At 41.9% G+C, this 25,447-nt stretch overlaps 1 protein-coding gene across 2 annotated transcripts; it reads right to left on the reverse strand.

Annotated features, from left to right (window-relative positions):
- Window positions 1-6,774: 6,774 nt before the first annotated feature.
- LOC132452249 (CD276 antigen-like) lies at window positions 6,775-21,804 on the reverse strand. 2 transcript variants are annotated; one of them, XM_060044746.1, is made up of 6 exons: window positions 21,083-21,804; window positions 19,625-19,942; window positions 18,803-19,069; window positions 18,204-18,503; window positions 17,770-17,854; window positions 17,313-17,613 (listed from the first exon to the last, which is right to left on the reverse strand). In XM_060044746.1, exons 1-6 carry the CDS (start codon window positions 21,159-21,161, stop codon window positions 17,589-17,591), a joined length of 1,074 nt encoding a protein of 357 aa, XP_059900729.1. In that variant the 5' UTR covers window positions 21,162-21,804; the 3' UTR covers window positions 17,313-17,588. The 2 variants fall into 2 exon arrangements, 1 of the variants encoding a protein (XP_059900729.1); XR_009524274.1 differs by lacking the exons at window positions 17,313-17,613; window positions 17,770-17,854; window positions 18,204-18,503; ... (1 more) ...; window positions 19,625-19,942; window positions 21,083-21,804 and adding exons at window positions 6,775-6,905; window positions 7,066-8,684; window positions 8,881-9,192.
- Window positions 21,805-25,447: the final 3,643 nt, after the last annotated feature.

Genomic DNA, 25,447 nt, shown 5'->3' on the forward strand with positions numbered 1-25,447 from the left:
TCCCATTTTCCGACTCCGAGACGGGAGACGGCTCGTTATCCGTTTTCCATTTCCTGGTTTTAAAACGAAAATCGATTGGCCAGAAGATCCACGGACCGTGTTGGAGCCCTATTCATTAACTTTATAAGCAGGTCCATAAGTAATACTCTGATGGAGATAGCCGTTTATGAGTTACTACTCGATCAAAGATTATCTTACATCACTCATAAAAAATGACCTTTAGACCTCTGTAATCTGAGAGAGTGAACGACGACTAAATCCTCTTAACTAATCCAGAAGACGGACTAATGTCCTCTTATGCCTTTTAGAGTTAGTTTTTTGACCAACTAAATATCAAGCATAACAAACCAAACATAGAAGAACTCTTGATATTAGGTCTGTCAGAGAGCGGTTTATATTCGGTCCAGTTTACCTCCCTGAACGACGACCAGCCCCGTCAGTAACACGACCGCCTGAACCACAACACTGCCCAGTGCCGTCATTGTCTCCGTCTTCCTCTCTCAGCCTTCTAAATCAGGGCGTTTCCCAAAACAGTCAGGAAGTTAGCATTTTGCCGACTTATTACTAATACCAGTTGTACTAGCAGCAGCCGAAGTAGGCCTACTAGGCCTAGTGTTTCCCAAAAATCTCCAGCTAACATAGCAATACTAGCTGACCTCTTCGTTGATAAACTGCGTGCTAATCGGATGAACAGAGTCCTGAAGGGAGTTTCTTCTTTTTTTGTTTCTTGGCAGATTACAACTTTTTTTTAGTATACCGCCACCAACTGTACAGGTGTAATACTGCACGTCGTATATTAAATAAAATAAAAAATAAATGAAAGAAAGAAAAATAGGCTCCCTTGTCCTCCCCTTTTTTTCAATGACCTGTGTCAAGGCTATGTAAAGCTGCCATGGAATCTGTACATATAACGGTTCTCAATGGCTTAACTTCCTCAATTCACCTATCTGTTATTATTATCCCAGTCAGCTCAATAGAATATTCAGATAGAAAATTATTTAACCTGTAACCATCTCTTTTGTCAAATTCTGGAATATATACCCCAATACCACAGTGCCCATTTTGTGGATCTTTTGATCCATATATATATATATGTTAACATACAGAAAGACTTTTTTAAATAACACTGGCAATATGCGGCACATTTTTTTTCATTTGGATAGCCTACTCTCTCTTTACTTCCAATAACTGAAGGCAGAGTTTGGAGTTGCTGGAGTCAATCAATCATTGCAACTGAAGGACGAGAAGGGTCTAAAAACCGATGCTTGTGTGGCGGTTGACATAGTTTCAAAGTTTATACCGTTTATACTCGGTAATACCGGTGTTGAGACGAGTGTATTACTCGGTGTGAAAATGTCCACACCGCAGCAACCCTAGTGAAAACCAGGACTTCCAATACAATTATATGAAACAAACATACATTTTCTAAAAATAGTAATGATTTATGTGACCGTTTAATGTTTATAACATCTGGTGCAACCATAGCCGCGAGAACGTATTCTCAGCAGGGGGTGCTGGAAAAAAAAAACTCAGCCTGCACTAGACTCGCAACTCGTTACATTGATAAAAAAAGATATATAGCAGCGCAGCTCAATTACACCAGTGCATGCGCGCACAGTTGAAAATCGATCGTTGTGTTCACTTTCTTCACACCATGGTTCACATCCAGCTGCTCACAGAACAAGTTTAGCGCACCACCGCTACCCTCACACTTTTTCATATAACCTTTTTTCAGCACTAGGTCATATGAGCATTAAATAAATGCTGCGTCTCAAAATGCCTTGGACAGCAGCGAGGATGACTCGCTTTGCCACGGGCCGAAACAGTTCGGAGCGACCACAGCCAGAGCGAACACAGCGGGGCAGAGGAGTGTCAGGAATAGTCTTTGGTGTACACATCAGTACGGCCTATTTGCACTACTGTTTAGTGGCAATGCAGTGTTTTATTCTATGCCTTTTTATTTTCGTATATTATTTCAATGAATACAATTTATTTATTCATAAAAACAAGATCTGGTCTTCAAATCTTTTTTCCAAATATAGGTCGTCCCCATTTCCACTGCAGGGTGCGGAACGGATCGGATCGCAAAGGGGCGGTAGGGAGGGGGCAGTATAGCCCAGCTCAGTTCCGAGGTCGCGTTTCCACTGCCGACAGTACCCTTGGTGGTAGGCCGGATGTCAATCGCCGCGGCAGCTACGTAAACATCGTAAACAACGTCTTCCTCCGCAAGAATGCAGACGAACGTCTCCACCTCCTTGTTCGCCCAAGCAAGCTTTTTACGCGACATGTTAATTGTAAAGAATAATACCTCGAGGCTACTGTTTGTTTGTTTTTATCCCCGCGTCACCCGGAAGTGACGATTCTGTCGACCAATCAACGGAGGGGGGGTGTAGCTAGAATTCCAGGGTACCCTTTCAGGCGTCTGGTCTCGTTTTGGGTACCGCAACGGAGTAGTCCCTAGAATGGGGTCGGAACGGGTACGGCAAAGTCCGGGTCACGCCCACTTTTGGCGGTGGAAACGCGATCCGACCCGCACCTTTGCGATCCGATCCGTTCCGCACCCTGCAGTGGAAATGCGTCATTACAATGGGGTTTGTGTTTATATTCGGACCAATACGGTACAGCGGGCGCTCACATGACGTTAAGCATTTCCTGGTGCATAATGTGACGCTTCAGAACCTAAAATCCCGTTTCTCCCCGTTGACACGACAACACATAACCGGCGTTTTCAGAAATCTCCACTTTGGCCGGAGTTTTTAGAAATGATCGTTTTTTGTGATAAGACAGGGCCTCGGACAGGGGGTGTTGCAGCACCCCCAGCACCCCTACTTCCCGCGGTACTGGGTGCAACTTACAGCTGAATAGAGTGGCGAAGTCACGCCCCTTCCGGTAGGGCTCATGGGACCTATGAGATCGAAAAATATGAATGGGTGTCAATGGAGAGAAAATAATTATTTTCTGGTCCCGGTCTTTATATGCCCTGGATTACACATATGTTGTTTGTGGATTTAAAGGATAATTTTTCATGCAAAGAGTTCGACCGTTTATTGTGCAATTGTTTAGATAAAGGCTGTAGAGAAAACACAACGAGAAAGACTACACGGCTCGTATGTGACGTCACGCTCCCTGCGACTGGCGTGGAGAAGACCAACAATCTTCCCATCGGCATAACTGAAACTCTGCACGTGCCCCGATTTATAATGGTTTTCACCTCTTTCGATGCTTTTATCCTCCCCTTGGAAAAAGCGGTGAAGTGGGGCAGAGAGATCGCCATCTCTGTGCCGAGTTCCAAGGGCGGGTGTGGTGACGTATATCATATGCGTCTAGAGCAGCGAAGAGCTGTAGTTCACAAAGCGGCCTCACATAAAACCTAAAATTATCAAACTTCTTCACGAACATTTTTAGTTTTCTTTGCATGAAAAATTATCATTTAAATCCACAAACAACATATGTGTAATCCAGGGCATATAAAGACTGGGACCAGAAAATAATTATTTTCTCTCCATTGACACCCATTCATATTTTTCGATCTCATAGGTCCCATGAGCCCTACCGGAAGGGGCGTGACTTCGCCACTCTATGTAGTGCCATGTTGTTAAACGAAAACCTACGCTAGCCTGGCTCGCTCTCGCGCATCTCTGTTCGCGCTCGTGCATGATTGCGCGTCCAGGTACTTGGAACGGGTGGAGTCAGAGTCAGCGTTGAAGGAGAGGGGGTAGGACCATTTGAGTTGTGTATTTTCAAAATCTGCTGGCGTTTCGCAAATCGCATACCCAACCTTTAACGTGAACGCGCATTCGCTGCACTCACGACGATCGTAGGATTGTACCTGACATGGTGCTGAAACGGGCTATGACGCAGGGGGAGACGCAGGAATGTCGGAGAAAATGGGGTTAAAAAGGGTTAAAATATCTCCCCATCAAGGCCAACCGCAGAGTAGCCTACGAAAAGAACAGATTGCAATAATATGAATGCTAAAGATATTAAAACACAATGGATTAAGCCTAGGCCGACATATATATCAGTCCTAATCCTGAGCGCACGATCGGGAGGTGGAAGTTGCGCTAAGATGCCTTCACAAGTCCAGCGGAGGGCTCCAGTTTTCGCCGGCCAAGTCATGCGCTGTGATATGTGTGAGTGACAGCTATGTTGCACTACATTGCAGCTAGGCTGGGGTAGCTTTGGTTGAACCGGAGGACATTGAGGACGATGACGACGAGGAAGATCGGTGTGAGGACGGCCTCCCTCATAACTACGCGGCTGGTTTTCATGCACGTCGAAGAGTGATTGAGACTTTTTTTTAACCCCCTCCACCCTCCCACATGTCACTAAACATTCCCGTCAACGTGACCAATCCCCACCATATCCCAGCCTTTTGCCTGGTCCTTTGCATTTTTTTTTTAAATATTTTTATAATTAATATTTTTTTTATTTTACATTATTTTAGGCTACGTTTTATGAGTAGCCTATGTCAGTCTGCACAAATCCCCCCCACTTTCTCTCACACATTTTAAGTGCCCTACCTGCTCAAACATTTCCTGGACTGTCTCTCTCAAACTAAGAACATAATGGCCCACATTAGGCTCAGACGCACGTGATACACCATTACCAATGTGTTATAATAAAACACATCCAATACTAGGAATGTCCGCTGGTTACGCCACTGAGGCTATAGTAGGCTAACGAGGCTCTTCGTCCTACGAGTACCCTGGAGCACTCGTTAGCTACGAGCGTTTTCAAGACGTTCGTTACCAAAGATGCTTTCGGGAAACGGTGTGAAAACTGTACGATGCTCGTACGACCCACTCTGCGATCCACTTTAGGCTAAAGATGCTTTCGGGAAACGGGGCCCAGTCCTCACCGGACGCCCCTCTAATAATAATAATACATTTTATTTATGGGCGCCTTTCTTGACACTCAAGGTCACCTTACAAAATCAAACATCCATAGTAGCAAACAACAAGACAAAACAAAAAACAACAACAACATAATAAAACAGTATACATGAGAAAAACAGTGTGTTCATTCTAGTCCCAAGAATGCAACTGACTTAAAGGGAGTAGGCTTAGGTGAATAGATAAGTTTTCAGGTGAGATTTGAAGGTGATAATGGAACTGGAGAGCTGGATGTCATGAGGCAGAGAGTTCCAGAGGGGGGGGTTACTGCTCATGGCGCCCCCCACAAATATGGCGCCCCGTGCCCAGAACCACACCTGCTGATGGTACACTAAGGTAATGGACGCATGTTACAATTCACCCATTCATAACCTAAGAGATTTAAATCTAAATGTATCTCAATTTGGGATCATAAAGATGACAAAAACTCACTGCTTTTCAAGTGACCAAATTATTTAGTTTAGTCATAAAACTTGGTCATTCCCATTATTCCAGATCCATGTGTCTGAGCTCTTGGACGTGTGCTCTTTGGTGCATCACCAAGGACGTCCATGTTGTTGTTGTTGTTGTGGTGCTGAGGTTGCTCGGTTGTTCTCACCCATCACATTGTCCGTCTGACCTTTTCAAAGTCTTTCTCTGGTGCAGAATGAAAATATCCTCCCAGTCCATCTCAGATGAAGACAGCGGGCAACATCGCAGCAGACTCTAATCCCAGCAGAGGACTCAGAGGTCAGAATCAGCCCCTACCACTCCCAGTCAACTCCTAAGCACCGCAGTAGCAGAGATAGACGGAAAGAGACAGACAAGATATTGTTATGGAATCTGCAGAGAGACTGGACCATGAAACAATTCTTCCTTCCATTGGGATTAGAAAGATTGGGATATATTAATATTAATTACCTGACTGCAGCTGTAACATATAATGAACACCCACCTGCTGAAGGCTGTGTTTCACTGGAGGTAGCTGGAGTGCTAGATGTTGGTAGATCTGCAGGTTGTGTTTCACTGGAGGGCTGGATGTGGTGCTGGGTGTTGCTTGACCTGCAGGCTGTATACAAACAAACAGTTCAACAATATTGTTACACCACTGCATTAAGTCCTTAGGCATTCTACTGCATATAAAGTAGCACTGTACAAATACACTTTAAATAATTTGCCTGATACATTCATTTAACACAAAATGTAATTTTTAACATTCAACAATATATATATATATATAATAAGATAATATATACACAGTGACGACATAGCAGTGTATTAGCAAATACAAAGAGACCACAAATAATTGGATGAACGTACAAGCTCCGTAGAGAGGAGGAGAGGTATAAACTGGGTACCAGTCTGATGTCCCTACTCCATCAGCTGGGGACATCGGCAGATGATCCAAGACAAGAGAAGATACAGTTTAACTATTACAAGAGAAAACATGCAGCTGCTTGGTCGATAAAAACGTTTCTTTTTGGACTAAGTTGAAACAGCTCTCATCCTTGCTAAGTAAAAGCTTTTTCAGGGAAAATTGTATTTTGATTGTTTACGTTTTGATAATAATTTGGGCCAGCAGTTCAATAGGCCTGCCCTATTTTAACTCTTCTAAATGACTAAATAGATAAACATATGATGAGTCAAACCCTGCTATGTCTGAGGGTACGGTGAAAAAGTCAGGAGGTTTAACCCTTAACACAGATAACTTCCTCAGCCTTGTCCAGCCGTGCTCCCTCAAAAGAAGGACCTGGGATTACCTGACCAGATGGTCTCTGGGGAAGCATTGCACACTTCAGGAGATGCAGACGGGTGTTGGATGATGGTCGAAGTTCCGGATTGAGGGCTTTCGTTGCTTACTTTTAGTTTTTTTCTTTGGTTTGACTTTTTTTCTCCTAAGACTAAGACTACTTCAACTCTTCTTAATGACTAAATAAATAGATAAACATATGACGGGTCAAACCGTGCTTTGTCTGAGGGTTCGAAGTACCGTATTGATGGCTTTCGTTGCGTTGTTTGACATTTTTTCTCCTAAGAAAAAATGAAAAAAAGAGATACATTAGTAATGGCTTCATCTCAATCTTTTTTGTTAAACCACTCAGTCCCACATCACGAAAAAATTACCCAGAAATAACCTCACCAACTTTCTTGCCATAATCACAGTTAATAAAATGTGTACATTAGTATTTACCAGATGATGATGATGCTGATGACGATAGCTGCAAGGAAGACTCCTAATGGGATCCAATGTGTTCTATTGGATCCCTCTGAAACTGAGAAAGAGAAGTTTCTTCCAAAATAATAATTGGATTTTTTATAATTATTTTCATTATTAATACTAGCATAATAATAACAAACATTAGCAAGAGGTAAAAAAAAGACAATGTACATTGACATCAAAGTATTGCAAGCCCGATGTCCCTTTCACACCACGGATAGTTTAAGCATCACACAGATTTATTTGCAGATACAGAGCTGTATTAGTTCTCAGCCAGACAGTGTTGCTGATAATAATGTCATGAATTATATCAAACTACCACTAGAAAAATGTAAAGCCATTAAATTTTACAAGACTGCTAATGCTTCTCTGTTTAATGATTCTAATATTATGAGATTGATTTGGCAGAGGGACATTAGTGTAGAGATCAAGTGTGACAATTGGGCAAAGATGTTTGCGGATTGTGGTAAATATGTGAGAGAGGCAAGGGGAAAGCTCACACAATACAAAATATTACATAGATACTTTTATACTCCTTCTAAAGTCCACAGGATGAAGAAGGGTCCTCTTGAGAAGGGTCTTGGGACCACATAAAGGTTGACAATGACCCCACCTAATACAGCTATAACTGCGAATGCAACTAACTTCACCGGTTCCACTGTAACAAATGTATTCGATTTTTGTCATTAGCCTGTAATTAATTGTGGGGTCTGATCATGTCACATTCCTGGGGGGGAGAAGAAATTGAAAGAAACATTGGCCCCTGTTTGTTGGTATGGTTTCTAGTTTAGAAGTTTTAGTAGAACATTTACTTGTTCTCATTAACTATTTGTTTGTTTGAATAGTTTACCTTTAGCTATTTTAATGGTTGATTTTTTTTAATGATTTTTTTTCTTGAGAGCTGGAAATAAATTGAGTGTATGCCGCCATTAAATCCATGAAATTGAAGCTATTAAATGTATGAATTTTGTGTTGCGCTCTACACGCATGTCGTTGGCAGAAACAGACAGGAACGACAAGAGCCGCAATCATGTCTTGTTGTGCGGTTGGTTGCGCAAACCCTTTTAATAAGACTGATTATCCCATTTATTCTACTTCTTGCTTGCCAACATAATAAAACAATTCAAATACTTTAATAATTCTGCTTTTTTTTATTCGTATTGCACTCTTATTAAATGTATACTCTGTTTGAGTTAATCTCCCTCAAAAAGTAGTCCCCTTTAATTAAGATCGATCAAACATGTTTTTGACACCTCGAAGGGCATTATTATGCATATACCATGGTCACTTGCCAAGGAGAAGAAATTAAGATCATTCAATTAAGGTCTTCACATAAATAGGACGGACCGTAGCTACAACTTGGCAACGGGAGGTATTCGAGTCCGATGAGCTATGAGCCAGAGAGCTAACGCTTTGGATTGTACATATTTATAAATCGAAATACGTCCCAGCCTTTATACTACAGATACTCTAGGGTTCATATAACCGCGTTGTCTGATTACAGTTTAATTCATTTTTCACATTTTACCAGCTCTCGTTTTGAAGAATAATCACTGCGCCATTCGTTTCAATGGGAATCGCGACGTTCTATACTTTCAACATAAAGTGTACATATTTATAATTCGAAAAATCGTCCCAGCCTTTATTCCACCGATACGTCTAGGGTCTATACTAGCATATAACCATGTTGTCTGATTACAGTTTAATTAATATTTCACAATTTACCAGCTCTTGTTTTGAAGAATAATCACTGCCATTCGTTTCAATGGGATTCGCGGCAGTCTATACTTTCAACATAATGTGTACATATTATAATTCGATAATAATTTGTCCCAGCCTTTATACCAGAGATTTTCTTTTTGCAATCTTTCTGCACACGCATCCGCCGTTTTGATAAACAAATAATCCCTCTATCCTATGACCTGGTAACATTTAAGTACCGTCTGTGAACATTTTATCAATATGTGAATTCTGAAAAATAAAATAATAATAATGAAAAAAATAATCCTTACAAAAACAATAGGGTTCCAACCCTTCAGGCTTGGCCCCCTAAAAAAGGAAAACATCACACAGATGTATGTGTTTGTATTTTCATCAAGAGCTTACCTGCCATAGGGTCCTCCGGTATCTTCAGTTCAATGATCTTCAGTTCAATGTGGGTTACGTCTTCTTCGTCTGCATTCCTGAGAGTACACCTGTACGTCCCTTCACTCTGGGCTGATGAGGTCACATACAGCAGGAGGCTGCCTGATTCAGACAGGTTTCTTACATGCTGCTGCCACTCTGTTTCCACCACCTCCTCTTGTCCTGCTTGTCTTCTGAGGATGGTCTGGTTGTGGTCCAGGTGATGTCATCGAGCCCTGAGGCGTTACAAGGGAGTAACACCTCACTCTTGGGAGCACTTTGCATTGGAGCTGAATTAGATGGACACACGATTGGACAAACAGACATATTAGATATTGTTATGAAATCTGCAGAGATTTTGGACCATGACAACCTTTATCCTATTTTGACCAATGGAGAACGCATATCCCAGACCCATGATGACAATGGTCCCATTTTCAGCGGAAAATGAATAGACGTTGCACACAAACATATTTTCTCAATAAAAATATGAAGCAGTACTCTTATGTTAGCTATTTGCGAGGTCTCAATTGGACTCTCAATTGGATCGCAACAGTTCTAATCAATGCTTTACTACTGACTGTCTATCTGATTTTCAAAGACTTACGGCGTAACCTCAGTGTTGCTTTCCTTCCACTGTGTTCATTTTGGACTGAGCAGCTGTAGGTTGATTCTGTGTCATCGTAAACAGTCCTTAAGGAGCCGCTGATGTCATAGAGTCCCTTGTCATCGATATGGACCTCGGTTGTGTTCTGGAGGACAGTAGCCGGGCGAGGACGGACGGACCAGGTGAGCTGTGGTATTGGGTAGATTCCTCCAGACTTACAGGTGACAATGTTGTTCACTAGCACAATGTCAACTCTAGCAACAGGAGCTGCAACGACATGGCACCAAATTAAAACAAAAAACTAATAGTAACCATGCCTCATTTGGTTTCCTGCATTTGCATTACTACTGATATCAATGGTGTAGTTAGGTATTATTGCTAACCAAACTAGGAACGTTACTTCAGAAAATATACCAAAATGCACACACAACTGACATGGAAACGTTGCAATTTTATTTTGTGGTTGAACAAAACACAGGTCTCAGATTGTAGGGTAATATTTGAAAAGTAAAGCTTGTGAAGTGTAAGTGGATCCTTACCTGAGTTATTGATCTTTGTAACTGTACTTTATGAAAATATATAGCCAACTACACATTTGCTTTAGATGCATAGAAAATTACATAACTGCGTATCTACACAACTTTCTGCATCGACTTGTTTTGACATTGGTTAAATCCTATGCAAAGGTCACATTATATTTTTGCTGAAACCTGAATATAATTTGTTTATGGGCTTAAACTACCCGTCGGTGGGTTGCATTATAAAAATAATTGTTTAAAATAGGATTTGACATCAGGACTTGAGCTCACCTCTCACTGTCAGGATGAAAAAGGTCTCCTTGGTGTTATTCAAAGTGCTGGCGTAACACAGGTACCTGCCCTGGTCCTGGAGGTTCACCCTGGCCAGACCAAGGGATGCGTTGCCCCTTGGGATCTGGTCATAGAACAGGGAGGTCCTTCCCTTGTAGAGAGGGTCCTGGTGTCCCAGTTTGTCCTGGTCATCGTAGTAGGAGTGGACCTGAACGTTCTTCCCATTCTTCTTGATCCAGTGGAGGGTCAAATTACTGTTTGGCTGGAAGTTGCAAGGCAGCTCACAGCTCCCCCCAAACACACAGCCCACCTGGGTGTCTGGAGGTCAGAGGGTACAACCGTGGTTGGATGTTAGAACAGCAAACACTTCTTATTCACTTTTTTGGAAAAGGCATATGTAACTGTGAGGGAAAGGTGTAACCTCAAAGTTTCAAGTAATAGAGCTAAGCGTTTCTGGTCATTGTGTAAAATGTTGGAAAGTTACCCACGGGCGTGAAATACAGGATCGCGCGTGTCCAAGCAGAGCTGCTGCCATAGCATATTGTTATAGTGATAGCACTGCATAAGTCACTACATGTAAACAATGTGACAAACAGTATATACCAAACTTCCACTTGCACCAAACCACTTTCACTTTCACTTCTATCTCTTTCGACTCGACTTTCGACTTTCGACTTTATTGTCCCCAAGGGGAAATTTTTCTTCACGTCACAGTACATTACATATTTCTCAGAACAGTACACCTCACTAAACAAATACTTGCTTGACTTACAAACAATGCTTGACTGCTAGTGAATGTAATCAGGCAGGTTTATCCTCTGGTGGAATTTTCAAATGGTTTCTGTATGACTAGAGTATAAAAATATGAACTGCACTAGTATCATATAATGTACTGCAAAATTATTATATTGTACCCTATGCTTCCGAGATTTGTTGTTGCTAAAAGAGGTACTGAACCCAAAAAATCATCATAAATTATTCTCAATATGTCGCAGTAACACAGTCATCTGTTCCATTTGATCACTGTTAGAAAATGCTCTGTTTTGCAAGCCTCTGCCAACCAATTTGCCAACCAAAGGAGGGGTGTGTCATCCCCATGGTTACGACCGAAGGAATTTTGTAAGACTTTATAGTCCCTTATAGTAACCCTCATTGTGTATGAGCGTTATAATGAGCGACGTTGGTCATGAAACGCGGCACACAACGTGGCGTTTGAGGAGTTTAACCCTCTCTCGGTCATGGACAACAACCGCTGCTCAGACAGAGCTCCACACGCCCACACACACCTCACCACCGGTGTCCCTTCGTCGGGACGTTGAAGAGTATACTAAAGACACTGACGTCACAAAAATATCTCTACCTGCATTCGGGAGCAGAGTGGAATGCGCACTAAGGGTTGGCAGAGACCGGCATAAACACAGGATTGATTTTAGGAAAAGCTGAAAGGGTTTAGGTTCTACCCCTAGATTGTAAAATTATCAGAAGAAATGAAACGTTGTCCATATTAGTTCATACATTTAGTCAAGCTTACCTCCCTGAACGAGGACCTCCAGCATAAGAAACACGGCCGTGTGGACCAGAACTCTGTTGAGTTCTCTCATCTTGTTGATCTTTTCTGACTCTTGTGCCTCTCAGTCGGCTGCAGCTCTGCTCATCCAGTCAGTGAAACGATCCTATGACCCGAGCTGCATTCCCTTCATGGGGAGGAGGAGGAGGAGGAGGCAAGGAGAGAGAAATATGTTGCGGTGCCAGTCCTGCCTCACCTGTGCAGGTGGACTGCAGTGACGTCACACCTGGTTGTTTAGAGGTTGTCTCTCAAATTGGAGGATTTATCTCGTCAGGCCACATTTCCATCAGGTGTATTCAAATGGGTGGACGTAATAATGGTTTTACATTATTACGTCCATACATTTTTTTTTACATTACATTACAAATAACATTAGAAATAACATTATTAGTATTTACATGAAGTTATGTCCAACAAATCGTACTCAAACAAATCCTATAAGAGACATGTATTAAATGCCTCTCGGCCAGCTGCAATACAGCTGTACTGCAGCTGGCCGAGAGGCATTTAATACATGTCTCTTATAGCTAACATTCCTTGAATGGTTGTGCTGTAATGTACAGCACAACCATTCAAGGAATGTTTGCTATGAGAGGCAAAAAAACAAAAGAAAAAAGAACAATGCAATTCCTGCCACACCTGTTCTTGTGGTGATTGGTCACCTGTTTTAGCCGCAATTGGCTTCCACCCTGAGTCAATCCGAGTTGAGAGAGACCAATATAGTATAATAGAAAAATGCCAGTAGATTAAGGTTTTCTTTTGTAATATTAAAGCTTGAAAAACCTCTTGCCGAGTTCAGCCCTTCAGCTTGGCATGCATAATGTTGCACCTTTCCTTACAAAGTAATTAATGAGTTGCAGTTGAGTGCAACTAAACCATATGCTGGATTACGAAGCACTTTTAGAGACACTCAAAAGGCTCTTTGTTGGTCTTTCTACCCACAGCTTTCACATGGTCTATATAAATATATGTTAGCATTATTTCACCATCAGAGGGGCTAAAGAGCTGCTGGTTTTTCTTCCTTGAGGTCTTTTGAGTTGTCAACACATTTCCAAAACAAACAAGCAGAACCAAAACCAGTGATGTGGCAAGCTTTATTCTCTAGGGGGTTCAAGCGTCTTTGCTCGGAGTGTCCGTTGTGTTTCCTCCGTTGTCCGCTCCGTTCAACCAGTGTAATGGGGGCGTTCAGCAGAACCCAAGTGCACAGACAGACGACTGGCACAGGATAAGTACGAGGCTTTATTTGGGGACAGGATCGACAGGCAGAGGGTAGTCGGCAGGCAGAGGTCGGCAACGGGTACGGCAGACGGACAGACCAGGAATAGGGAACGGGTAAGCAGACAAACCGACAGGGACTCGACGGCAGGCGGGATAGTCAGACAGGCAGAGGTCGGCAACAGTGGGGGGGGGGGGCAGGCTGGTGGATCAGGAGCCGGGGACAGAAGAGCAAAAAGACCAGCAGGTGCTAGGGAGCGTAGATTGGTGGGGCAGATTGGACTGGGCTCTGGTGGGCGGGGTCTTGAGTGGTAGCGGGGGCCTCCGAATCAAATCGAGTCCTAACTTATTTGGCCACTCCCCGTCCCCGTCTTCAGGTCCGCTCCCTCCTACTTTGCTGTGACCTGAGATAGTTTTCAAACCCCTCCAGACCTCCCTGACATTGTTACCTTGAAGGCGCTGCTCCAATGTCCTCCTGTAGTCACCCTGTCCCCTTCTTAGGTCCCTCTTCACATCCTTTTGCACTCTCCTCAACTCTTTATCCCCAGATGCCAAAGCCCTGGGGATAGTTTTTCAGGTCAGGGGTCACCCAGGGTTTATTATTTGGAAAACATCGTACCCTCTTTACAGGTACAGCGTTATTCACACAGAAATTAATGTAATCTGTGAAACAAGTAGTCATACTATCTACATCTTCCCCATGAGGACTGTACATTACTTCCCAATCAGTACTGTCGAAACAGTCCTTGAGAGCCATGCTTGCCTCATCAGACCATTTCCTTATATACTTCTTAGTTGGTAGTTGTCTATTTACTAGGGTTATGTAACCAGGTGTCAAGTGGACCGGATTATGATCAGAACGGCACAATGGGGGTAGGGGTATTGATTTATAGGCATCTTTGATGATAGCGTAAAACAAATCCAAATTTCTATTGTCTCTGGTGTTACAGTTGACATATTGGGTGAATGTGGGGAGAGTGGAAGACAAGGGGGCGTGGTTCAACTCCCCAGAAATGAGAAGGAGCGCTTGGGAGTTGGATGTCTGCAACTGTGGTTCAACAGTGAGTAGAAGCTCGCAAGCAGAGGCAGCATCAGCAGACGGCGGGGATGTACGTGGTAATGGCAATGACGTGAAAATTCTCTGGGGAGATAAAAAGGACGGATGCTGCCCCCTGTCCACTCTCACGAGTTTAAAACCATCCAGTATCACATGCGAACCCAGGGTGAGATCATTCAGCCATGTTTCTGTGAGGAAAGCAAGGCTAATCTCCCGGTACCTCTGCTGTAGTCTGGTTGAACTCTGGGTTTGTTATATTGATTTCAAAACATATAATATCAGAGATCTGAGGTTTGATTGAGCGTAAAGTAGGGATGTCAGATATTGGCTTTTTTGCCGATATCCGATATGCGATATTGTCCAACTCTAAATTTTCGATTCCGATATCAGCCGATACCGATGTCGATATTTGGGTTATTTTTCCTCAAACCTAATTTAGGTAACATTACATATCTCCTGTTGTGGAATTAACACAACATGCTTAATGTTATTGTGATGCCCCACTGGATGCATTCTTGAATGCAACAAGGCTTTCCAAATGTTAACATTGTCTGTGCAAAATAAGAAAAATACTTCAACTTAATTTAAGGGAAAAGTGCCATGTTTATTTATTTATTTTTAATGGTCTCAGACAACAGTTTGGATTACACTCTCCTTGAGATAATCTTGACAATGCCCACAACAAATAGGGCAAACTTGACTTCACAAATGATAAAACATTGTACCTGAACAACTATGTGCAACATAGCAGTATGTTTCTTTAACTAAAACTCAATAACCTTAATTGAATAAATGCACAAATATGAGTCAATTACAATGTGCACTGTACTGCACAATTTTGAAAACATTTATTTGAGCTATAAAAAAATAAAAAAAAATATTTTATCGGTTTTAAGGCAAAAAAATCCGATACCGATATTGACCGATATTACATTTTTATGCTAATATCGGGCCGATAATATCGGACATATCTAGCGTAAAGTGACATTTTAATTGTAAAGAAACTTTTACTATATTATTTATTGTAAAATATTATAGTAAAATCCGTAAGTCTTGTTAATAATAATGGGTTAAGTCTAATATTAGAATTCTCTGCACTTTATGGGCTTAATATATGTACATGTGTCATTCAGATTTGATGGATTGATCAGGTGGAAAAGATAACTTAAACACAAACGACATCAGAGGAATATAACACGCAAACAGCAGGGAGGTGGGAAATGAAGGGCAAAAGAGGAATTTATTTTAATGTATTTATTTATTTGATTTGGGCGTCACAATAATAGTGTAAACTGCACAGCAGCAGATGAAGTGGAGGACTGTTTGCAACCAAACAAAACAAAATACCATAATTTACACATAGCTGACTATATAAATATATATACAATACATCGTTTTCAAAAAAGTATTTGAAAAAGGTTGATTACAACGTCATAATACAAATAAAATTAACAATATTAATAAATAACAAGTATTCTGTTGGAGATGCTTTTGTTTTAAATCTGTGTAGAAGTCCAATGACACAGACGGTACGCTAAGATAATGGACTCATGTTACAATTCATCCATTCATAGCCTTGAAGATGAACTTAAGTTTCACGACTTGTTACAAATCTCAATGTAAAAGAAAATTGTGGGATCATAAGGATGACAAAAATCTCCCCGCTTTTCAAGTGACCAAACTACAAATCGTTGTGTATTTAGTCAGAAAATGTTTCATTCCCATAAATCCAGACTCATGTGTCTGCACTCTTGGTTGTGTGTCACCAAGGTCGTCCATTTTGTAGTTGTTGTTGTTGTTGTTGTGGTGCTGAAGTTGCCTCGGTTGTCTCCATCACATTGTCTGTTTGACCTTTTCAAAGTCTTTCTCTGTTGCAGAATAAAAATATCCTCCCAGTCCATCTCAGATGAAGACACCGGGCAACATAGCGGCAGACTCTAATCCCAGCAGAGGACTCAGAGGTCAGAATCAGCCCCTACCACTCCCAGTCAACTCCTGCACCGCAGTAGCACCTGATGGAGATAGTTTCACTAGAGGGAGCTGGAGGGCTGGATGTCTCTAGACCTTCAGGCTGTGTTTCACTAGAGGGTTGGAGGGCTGGATGTCTCTAGACCTTCAGGTTGTGCTTCACTAGAGGGTTGGAGGGCTGGATGTCTCTAGATCTTCAGGTTGTGCTTCACTAGAGGGTGCTGGAGGGCTGGATGTCTCTAGACCTTCAGGCTGTGTTTCACTAGAGGGTTGGAGGGCTGGATGTCTCTAGACCTTCAGGTTGTGCTTCACTAGAGGGTGCTGGAGGGCTGGATGTCTCTAGACCTTCAGGCTGTGTTTCCCTAGAGGGAGCTGGAGGGCTGGATGTGGTGATGGGTGTTGCTTGACCTGCAGGCTGTGTTCAAACATACAGTTCAACAATATTGTTACACCACTGCATTTAGTCGTTCGGCATTCTATTGCATTTAAAGTAGCACTGTACAAATACACTTTATATAATTTGCCTAATACATTCATTTAATACAAGATGTAACTGTAACATTCAACAATATATAATATATATATATAATAAGATATAATAAGATAATATATACACAATGACGACAAAGCATTGTATTAGCAAATACAAAGAGACCACCAATAATTGGCTGAACGTACAAGCTCCGTAGAGAGGAGAGGTATAGACCGGGTACCAGATGTCCCTTCTCCATCAGCTGGGGACATCGGCAGATGATCCAAGACAGTTATAGAGAAGATAAAGTTAGACTATTACAGCAAAAACATGTAGCTGCTTGGTCAATAAAACAGTTTCCTTTTGGACTTAATTGAAACAGCTCTCATCCTTGCTAAGAAATGTATTTTGATTGTTTACGTTCTGCTAATAATTTGGGCCAGCAGTTCAATAGGCCTGCCCTACTTTAACTCTTCTAAATGACTAAACAGATAAACATATGACGAGTCAAACCCTGCTATGTCTGAGGGTAAGGTGATGAAGTCAGGAGGTTTAACCCTTAACACAGACAACTTTCTCAGCCTTGTCCAGCCGTGCTCCCTCAAAAGAAGGACCTGGGATTACCTGACCAGATGGTCTCTGGGGAAGCATTGGTACACTTGAGATGCAGACGGGTGTTATATGACGGATTGTTTTTTTCTCCTAAGATTAAAAAGAGTTAAATTAGTAAAGGCTTCTTCTCAATCATATTTGTAAAACCACACATCAGTCCCACATCAAATATATATGACCGAGAAATAACCTCACCAACTTTCTTGACAAAATCAACTTTAATGAAACGTGTAAATTAGTATTTACCAGATGATGACGCTGATGACGATACCTGAAAGAATAGCTGGAATGATGACTCCTAATGTGATCCGAAGTGTTCTATTGGATCCCTCTGAAACAGAGAAAGAGAAGATCATTATTTCTTATAATTATTTATCTTATTATTATATATATGATTTTTTTATAATTATTTTCATAATTAATGCTAGTTTAATAATAACAAATATCAGCAAGATGTGCAATATACATTCAAGTAGCTCAATGTTAATCACTACATAGTCAACAATGCTATCGACCCAATTTCTAACGTGACTTTAGTAATCAGCCTATAGTGAAAATTGTAAAAAACAAAAAAGACAATGTACATTGACATCAAAGTATTGTAAGCCCGATGTCCCTTTCACACCATAGATGGTTTAAGCATCACACAGATTGCCTTTGTATTTTCCCCAAGAGCCTACCTGCAATAGGGTCCTCCAGTATCTTCAGTTCAATGTGGGTTATGTCTTCTTCGTCTGTGTACCTGAGAGTACACCTGTACGTCCCTTCACTCTGGGCTGATGAGGTCACATACAGCAGGAGGCTGCCTGATTCAGAGAGGTCTCTTACACGCTGCTGCCACTCTGTTTCCACCACCTTCTCTTGTCCTGCTTGTCTTCTGAGTATGGTCTGGTCGTGGTTGAAGGTCCAGGTGATGTCATCGAGCCCCGAGGCGTCACAAGGGAGTAACACCTCACTCCCGGGAGCACTTTGCATTGGAGCTGAATTAGATGGACACACGATTGGACAAACAGAAATATAAGATATTGTTATGAAATCTGCAGAGATTTTGGACCATGACAACCTTTATCCTAATTTGACCAATGGAGAACGCATATCCCAGACCCATGATGTCAATGGTCCGACTTTTCAGCGGAAAAATCGAATGTTAGCAGTAATCTTATGTTAGCTATTTGCAAGGTGGTGGTTACCCCTGAAATTGAAACGACTCTCAATTGGATCGCAACAGTTCTAATCAATGCTTTACTACTGACTGTCTATCTGATTTTCAAAGACTTACAGCATAACCTCAGTGTTGCTTTCCTTCCACTGTGTTCATTTTGGACTGAGCAGCTGTAGGATGATTCTGTGTCACTGTAAACAGTCGTTAAGAAGCCGCTGATGTCATAGAGTCCCTGGTCATCTTCATGGACCTCGGTTGGGTTCTGGAGGACAGTAGCCGGGCGAGGACTGACGGACCAGGTGAGCTGTGGTATTGGGTAGATTCCTCCAGACGTACAGGTGACAGTGTTGTTCACTAGCACAATGTCAACTCTAGCAACAGGAGCTGCAACGACATGGCACCAAATTAAAAAGATAATCTAATAGTAACCATGCCTCATTTGGTTTCCTGCATTTGCATTACTACTGATATCAATGGCGTAGTTAGGTATTATTGCTAACCAAACCAGGAACATCAGATTGGGTCACATCAGAAAATATACCAAAATGCACACACAACTCACATGGAAACGTTGCAATTTTATTTTGTGGTTGAACAAAACACAGGTCTCAGATTGTACGGTAATATTTGAAAAGTAAAGCTTGTGTGAAGTGTAAGTGTACCCTTAACTGAGTTATTGATCTTTGTAGCTGTACTTTCTGAAAATATATGGCCAACTACACATTTGCTTTAGATGCATAGAAAAATTACATGACTGCGTAACTACACAACTTTCTGCATCGACTGGTTTTCACATTGGTTAAATCCTATGCAAAGGTCAAATTATGTTTTTACTGAAACCTGAATATAATTTGTTTATGGGCTACAACTACCCGTCAGTGGGTTGCATTATAAAAATAATTTTTTAAAATAGGATATGACATCAGGACTTCAGCTCACCTCTCGCCGTCAGGATGACAAATGTCTCCTGGTTGTTCTGTGAAGTGCTGGCGTAACACAGGTACCTGCCCTGGTCCTGGAGGTTCACCCTGGCCAGACGAAGGGATGCGTTGCCCTCTGAGATCTGGTCATGGAACAGGGAGGTCCTTCCCTTGTAGAGAGGGTCCTGGTATCCCAGTTGGTCCAGTTTATCGTAGTAGGAGTGGACCTGAACATCCTTCCCATTTTTCTTGTTCCAGTGGAGGATCGTATCACTGTTTGGTTGGAAGCGGCAAGGCAGCACACAGCTCCCCCCAAACACACAGCCCACCTGGGTGTCTGGAGATCAGAGGGTACAACCGTGGTTGGATGATAGAACAGCACTACTTCTTATTCACTTTTTTGTATAAGGCAAATGTAACTGAGGTAAAGGTGTAACGTTTCAAGTAATAGAGCTAAGCGTTTCTGGTGATTGTGTAAAATGTTGGAAAGTTACCCACGGGCGTGAAATACAGGATTGCGCGTGTCCAAGCAGTGCCGCTGCCTTAGCATATTGTCATAGTGATAGCACTGCATAAGTCAGTACATGTAAACAATGTGATAAACAGTATATACCAAACTTCCACTTGCACCAAACCACTTTCACTTTCACTTCTATCTCAGAATGGTACACCTCACTAAACAAAAATGCTTGACTGCTAGTGAATGTAATCTGGCAGGTTTATCCTCTGGTGGAATTTTCAAATGGTTTCTGTATGACTTGAGTTCAAAAATATGAAATGCAGTAATAATATCGTATAATGTACTGCAAAACTATTATATTGTACCGTATGTTTCCGTGATTTGTTGTTGCTAAAAGAGGTACTGAACCCAAAATCGTCATCAAATATTTTTGTTGTTCCAAAGCCTCAATATGTCGTGTATATATTCCACACAGTAATCTATTCCATTCCATCACTGTTAGAGAAAATGCTCTGTTTTTCAAGCCTCTGCCAACCAATTTGCCAACGAAAGGAGGGGCGTGTCATCCCCATGGTTACGACCCAAGGAACTTTGTAAGACTTTGTAGTCTGCCCTCATTGTGTATGAGCGTTATAATGAGCGATGTTGGTGATGAAACGCGGCACACAACGTGGCGTTATAGCCTGCTAAGTGTCTGAGGAGTCTAACCCTCTCTCGGTCGCGGTCATCAACCGCTGCTCGGACAGAGCTCCACACGCCCACACACACCTCACCACCAGCGTCCCTCCGTCGGGACGTTGAAGAGTATACTAACGAGACTTTGACGTCACAAAAGTATCTACCTGCGTTTGGAGCAGAGTGGAACGCGCACCAAGTGTTTGGCAGAGACCGGCATAACACACAGGATTGATTTTAGGATAAGATAAAAGGGTTAAGGTTCTACCCCTAGATTTTAAGATTGTCCAAAGAAATGAAACGTCATCATCATACATAGATCATACATTTAGTCAAGCTTACCTCCCTGAACGAGGACCTCCACCATAAGAAACACGGCTGTGTGGACCAGAACTCTGTTGAGGGCTGTCATCTTGTTCATCCTTTCTGACTATTGAGCCTCAGAGTCAGCTGCAGAGCAGTTCAACCAGAGAGTGGAATGATCAAATGACTCAAGCTGCATTCCTTTTATTGGGGGGGAGGAGGAGGCAAGGAGAAAAATATGTTGCGTTGCCAGTCCTGCCTCACCTGCGCAGGGGGAATGCATTGACGTCATACCTGGTTGTTTAGAGGTTGTCTATCAAATTGTAGGATTCATCTGATAATACCCAGTGGCGGATTTAGCAAATTGGGGGCCCAAGGCGAAGATATGTATGGGGCCCGCCTCATCCGATCTTTAAAAGATCTTAAAAAATGTACAGACTAAATGGTGGATAGGCAGGTAAAACTAATCTACTGTATATAGTGTCCTCAGAATACTCAGAGTAAGGGTAAGCATGTTTGTACTGTCACGTGATTGTTTATTAAACAGGGTTATTTTCTTCATTCATACCTCGTCAATGAGTCATCTTGTTGGGTTGGATTCTTCTTGTGTTTCTTCCTTCTTATCTTGTTACACCCTTCACGATAAAACGATTATAAGGGGCGTTTTTTAGAGACACGCAGTAGTCCCACAAAAGTATGCAATTTAACAGTAAATATAAAGAATGTTGCAATGATACATTACAGTAGAAATATCATCATTTAAATAGTGTATTAGGTCAACTGAATTCTTACTTGTTGTTGTAATTGAGTTTTATATACAAACGGCATATTGTGTTGGCTTGTTGACTTGGATTCTGCTCGTGTTTATTCCTTCTTATCTTGTCAACCCTTTACAGGCAGCTATTCAGAAAGGAGCCAAGGCAAGGTGGCACACAGAGACATGCGCGCGCACACGCACGCACGCGCGCGCACACACACACACACACACACACACACACACACACACACACACACACACACACACACACACACACACACACACACACACACACACACACACACATTATCAGAGACAGTTTTTAATGTTAGAGCCTACAAATATATAACGACTAGGGCTGTAACGATATGCGTATCGAAACCATAATCGCGACACTCAAAGCCACAAACCTGTCTCGCGGTGTGAGAAGGCAGAAGCACGTCATGCCCTTTCTAACTCCCATTATCCTTCCAGTCAAGATCCAGCCACGTGATATTAGATGTTAGTGCCAGGGCTTCCGTTGTCCGGCAATAGAAAATTTTAATGTCGGACAAAATTGTATCGGTTTTTTGGGTCAAATTGTCCGAAATTAGAAATTAGCTAATAATCTGTCTAAATAATAGTCTGCGACGAGATGCCCTCGCTGTGATGACAGCGCTCCGTAGCTACGGAGGATTGCATTTCACCACTGCCTGCGAAGTCCTCATATGCGATATGAACGACATTTATCCAGAGTGGGCCAAGCGCGCAAAAATAGCTTGTGTGATCCCTGTCTCTAGAAGCTGCCACCGATTATTGACAGGCTGGGTACTTCATTCTTATACACAACCGGACTCGTTTGTTTCTTCAGTAGACTGACACGTACGCTACCGCTCGCTCCCCTCGCTCGTCCACTCACTCGCTGATGTCGCACACACACGCTGCCATTCTCGCACACACACATACGCTACTCGTAGGCTATGCCTCGTTATTGCGAATCAGACGTTTATTTTTTTTCCCATCTATTTGAAAGTTAGACTATTAAACATGTTCATTTTATACAGCCTGATTATGTCATTATTTAAGCTACATAGCCTAATAAGAAGCGATAATAGGATATTTGACCGAAAAAACTAAACCTATGCAGGTCACTTTGACCGGCACCGTTTTTTCTAGCGGGAACGCTGGTTGGTGCTACCAAACTATTCAAATTACTATTATTTATTTGACATTAATGTTTTCAAATGCGTAAGCCTAAACCCCCAAAAAGTTGAGTGTTTTTTCCTAGCTGCAAGCATCCTCCAACTGCAATCTTTGGTTATTTATTTATTCATTTGCTATATGCCTACTTGAATAGTATTCTTTCCTGTTCAAATCTATTCAGTGTTCCAAATTATTTGTTATTAAATGTTTTCTGAGCCAGAGCAGGCTGATAGGCCGGACAACACAAAGGCATCCAGCGCACTGCCTGGAGGGTCCAGAGTCGGACGTCCCGCACTGTGCTCGAAGTAACGTTAAAGTGTAATTCCGGCCAAAATAGAACCCAGGGTCTTTGTTTTGGCATGAATACCCATCATTGTTAAAAATCATATAACACGACAAATAACCAAACAACTTGACCTCAAGTCTATCCGTAGCCACTTGCTGCACTCCTGGAATAGCATTCTTCTTCAATGACATGGGTCAGCAGCTCTTTTAGGAATGATGAAGTCATCCTTATCGAAATGAGCACTGCAGACACGGTGATCCTTCTGCATCAGCATCTCAATTGGCGTCTCAATGTCCATATTCAAAACAATAAGCCACTTGTCTACCAGAGATTGGTCATTGTACCACGATGGCAGTCTATGGAAAGTTTCTGGGGTGTAACTTTTCATTTGTTTTCCGTAGCCGGGGAAAACACAAACACAAACCATCTCTCTCCTTCTCTCCACTTCTGTCAACAACGTGCCATGCTTGATTGTAGCGAACAAATATTTTGTAACGGTAACCTACACATGCAAGTCCTTTAATTTACGTGTCAACACTTGCTATGTATTATTTATAAATATAAATGATGTTACTTAGAAATTCCCCAACTTTCCTCCTTGAACTGAATTCCGGCGCATTCGGTCACTCTATGCGTCAATCACGTGTGCAGTGCGTCTTCTGTCAACAACGTGGCATGCTTGATTGTAGCGAACAAATATTTTGTAACTAACTTATACATGCAAGTCCTTTAATTTACGTGTCAACACTTGCTATACATTATTTATAAATACAAATTATCTAAATTTTAAATTCCCAAACTCTCCTCCTTGAACTGAACTCCGGCACATTCAGCAATCGACTTGTGTGGACTTCCTGTAAACATGGACCTGCCGGTAATGCTTGTTAAACTGTCTTTTTAAATAAACTCTGGGTTTACAAACTAAGTTGTTGGTGCTTCGTTTTATGTGTAGGGACCCTAGTCATGCTACTGCAGAGTTTTGGTGTTATTTTTAGCAATATTAGTGGTTAAAAAATGCCGATTTGGAAGCAAAACTCAATGCCCCAAGCCAATAACATGGACGCCAAACATTGTGCCAGGCAAACTCTAATACTCGATTTTCAATGAAAAAGGTATCTGGAGGGCTTATTTGATGGGTTTTCATGCCAAAACAATGACCCTGGGTTCCATTTACGCCAGCATTACACTTTAACTCCTTGGACATCTTCCACACAAACACACTGCTCAATCGGTCTCAAACTGTTTAAGACTTGGTCACCCATGACCATATCTTTAAGAGAACTTATCCACCTGATTATTTCTGAAAAAGTCTTCAATACGGGGCTGACGAGGATCTGCTGCTCAGCAGCACTGCACAGGGTAGTGAGTGCTCCTATACATTACACCACGACGAAGAGTAGTGGGAGTGGACCTGTCTTTGTCTTTGGACTCGTATTTACAACACGAGTTTCGGATACTTTTGCCATTCAAGTAATTTTAAATGTAAATAACAGTTCAGGCATAAACAACTGCACAGCACCAGCCCTGTATGAACGTTTGTGACAAATGAATAGTGGAAAACCATAATTTACATTCATAGTAAATACACGTATTTGAAAATGGTTGATTATGACGTTATAATACAAAAGAAAACAATATTTTAAAATAAAAATAGTAGTAATCTGTCAGAGTTGGTTTTGTACCGTCAATGGAAAGTCCAATTCCATTGATGGTACACTAAGATAATGGACGAATGTTACAATTCAGCCATTCATAGCCAAAAGATGAATTAATATTTATCTCAATGCAAAATAAAATGCTGGGATCATAAGGATAACAAAAACTCATTGCTTGTCCAGTGACCAAACGAGAAAAGAACTTTGTTTTTTTCATTTGCATTAATCCAGAGACTTGTGTCTGCGCTCTTGGACGTGTGCTCTGTTGTGCGTCACCAAGGTCGTCCATTTTGTCGTTGTCGTTGTTGTTGTTGTTGTGGTGCTGAAGTTGCCTCGGTTGTACCCATCACATTGTCCGTCTGACCTTTTCAAAGTCTTTCTCTGGTGCAGAATGAAAATATCCTCCCAGTCCATCTCAGATGAAGACAGCGGGCAACATCGCAGCAGACTCTAATCCCAGCAGAGGACTCAGAGGTCAGAATCAGCCCCTACCACTCCCAGTCAACTCCTAAGCACCGCAGTAG

The sequence above is a fragment of the Gadus macrocephalus genome, chromosome 23 (genome assembly GCF_031168955.1).
Source record: "Gadus macrocephalus chromosome 23, ASM3116895v1".
Classification (NCBI taxonomy): domain Eukaryota; kingdom Metazoa; phylum Chordata; class Actinopteri; order Gadiformes; family Gadidae; genus Gadus; species Gadus macrocephalus.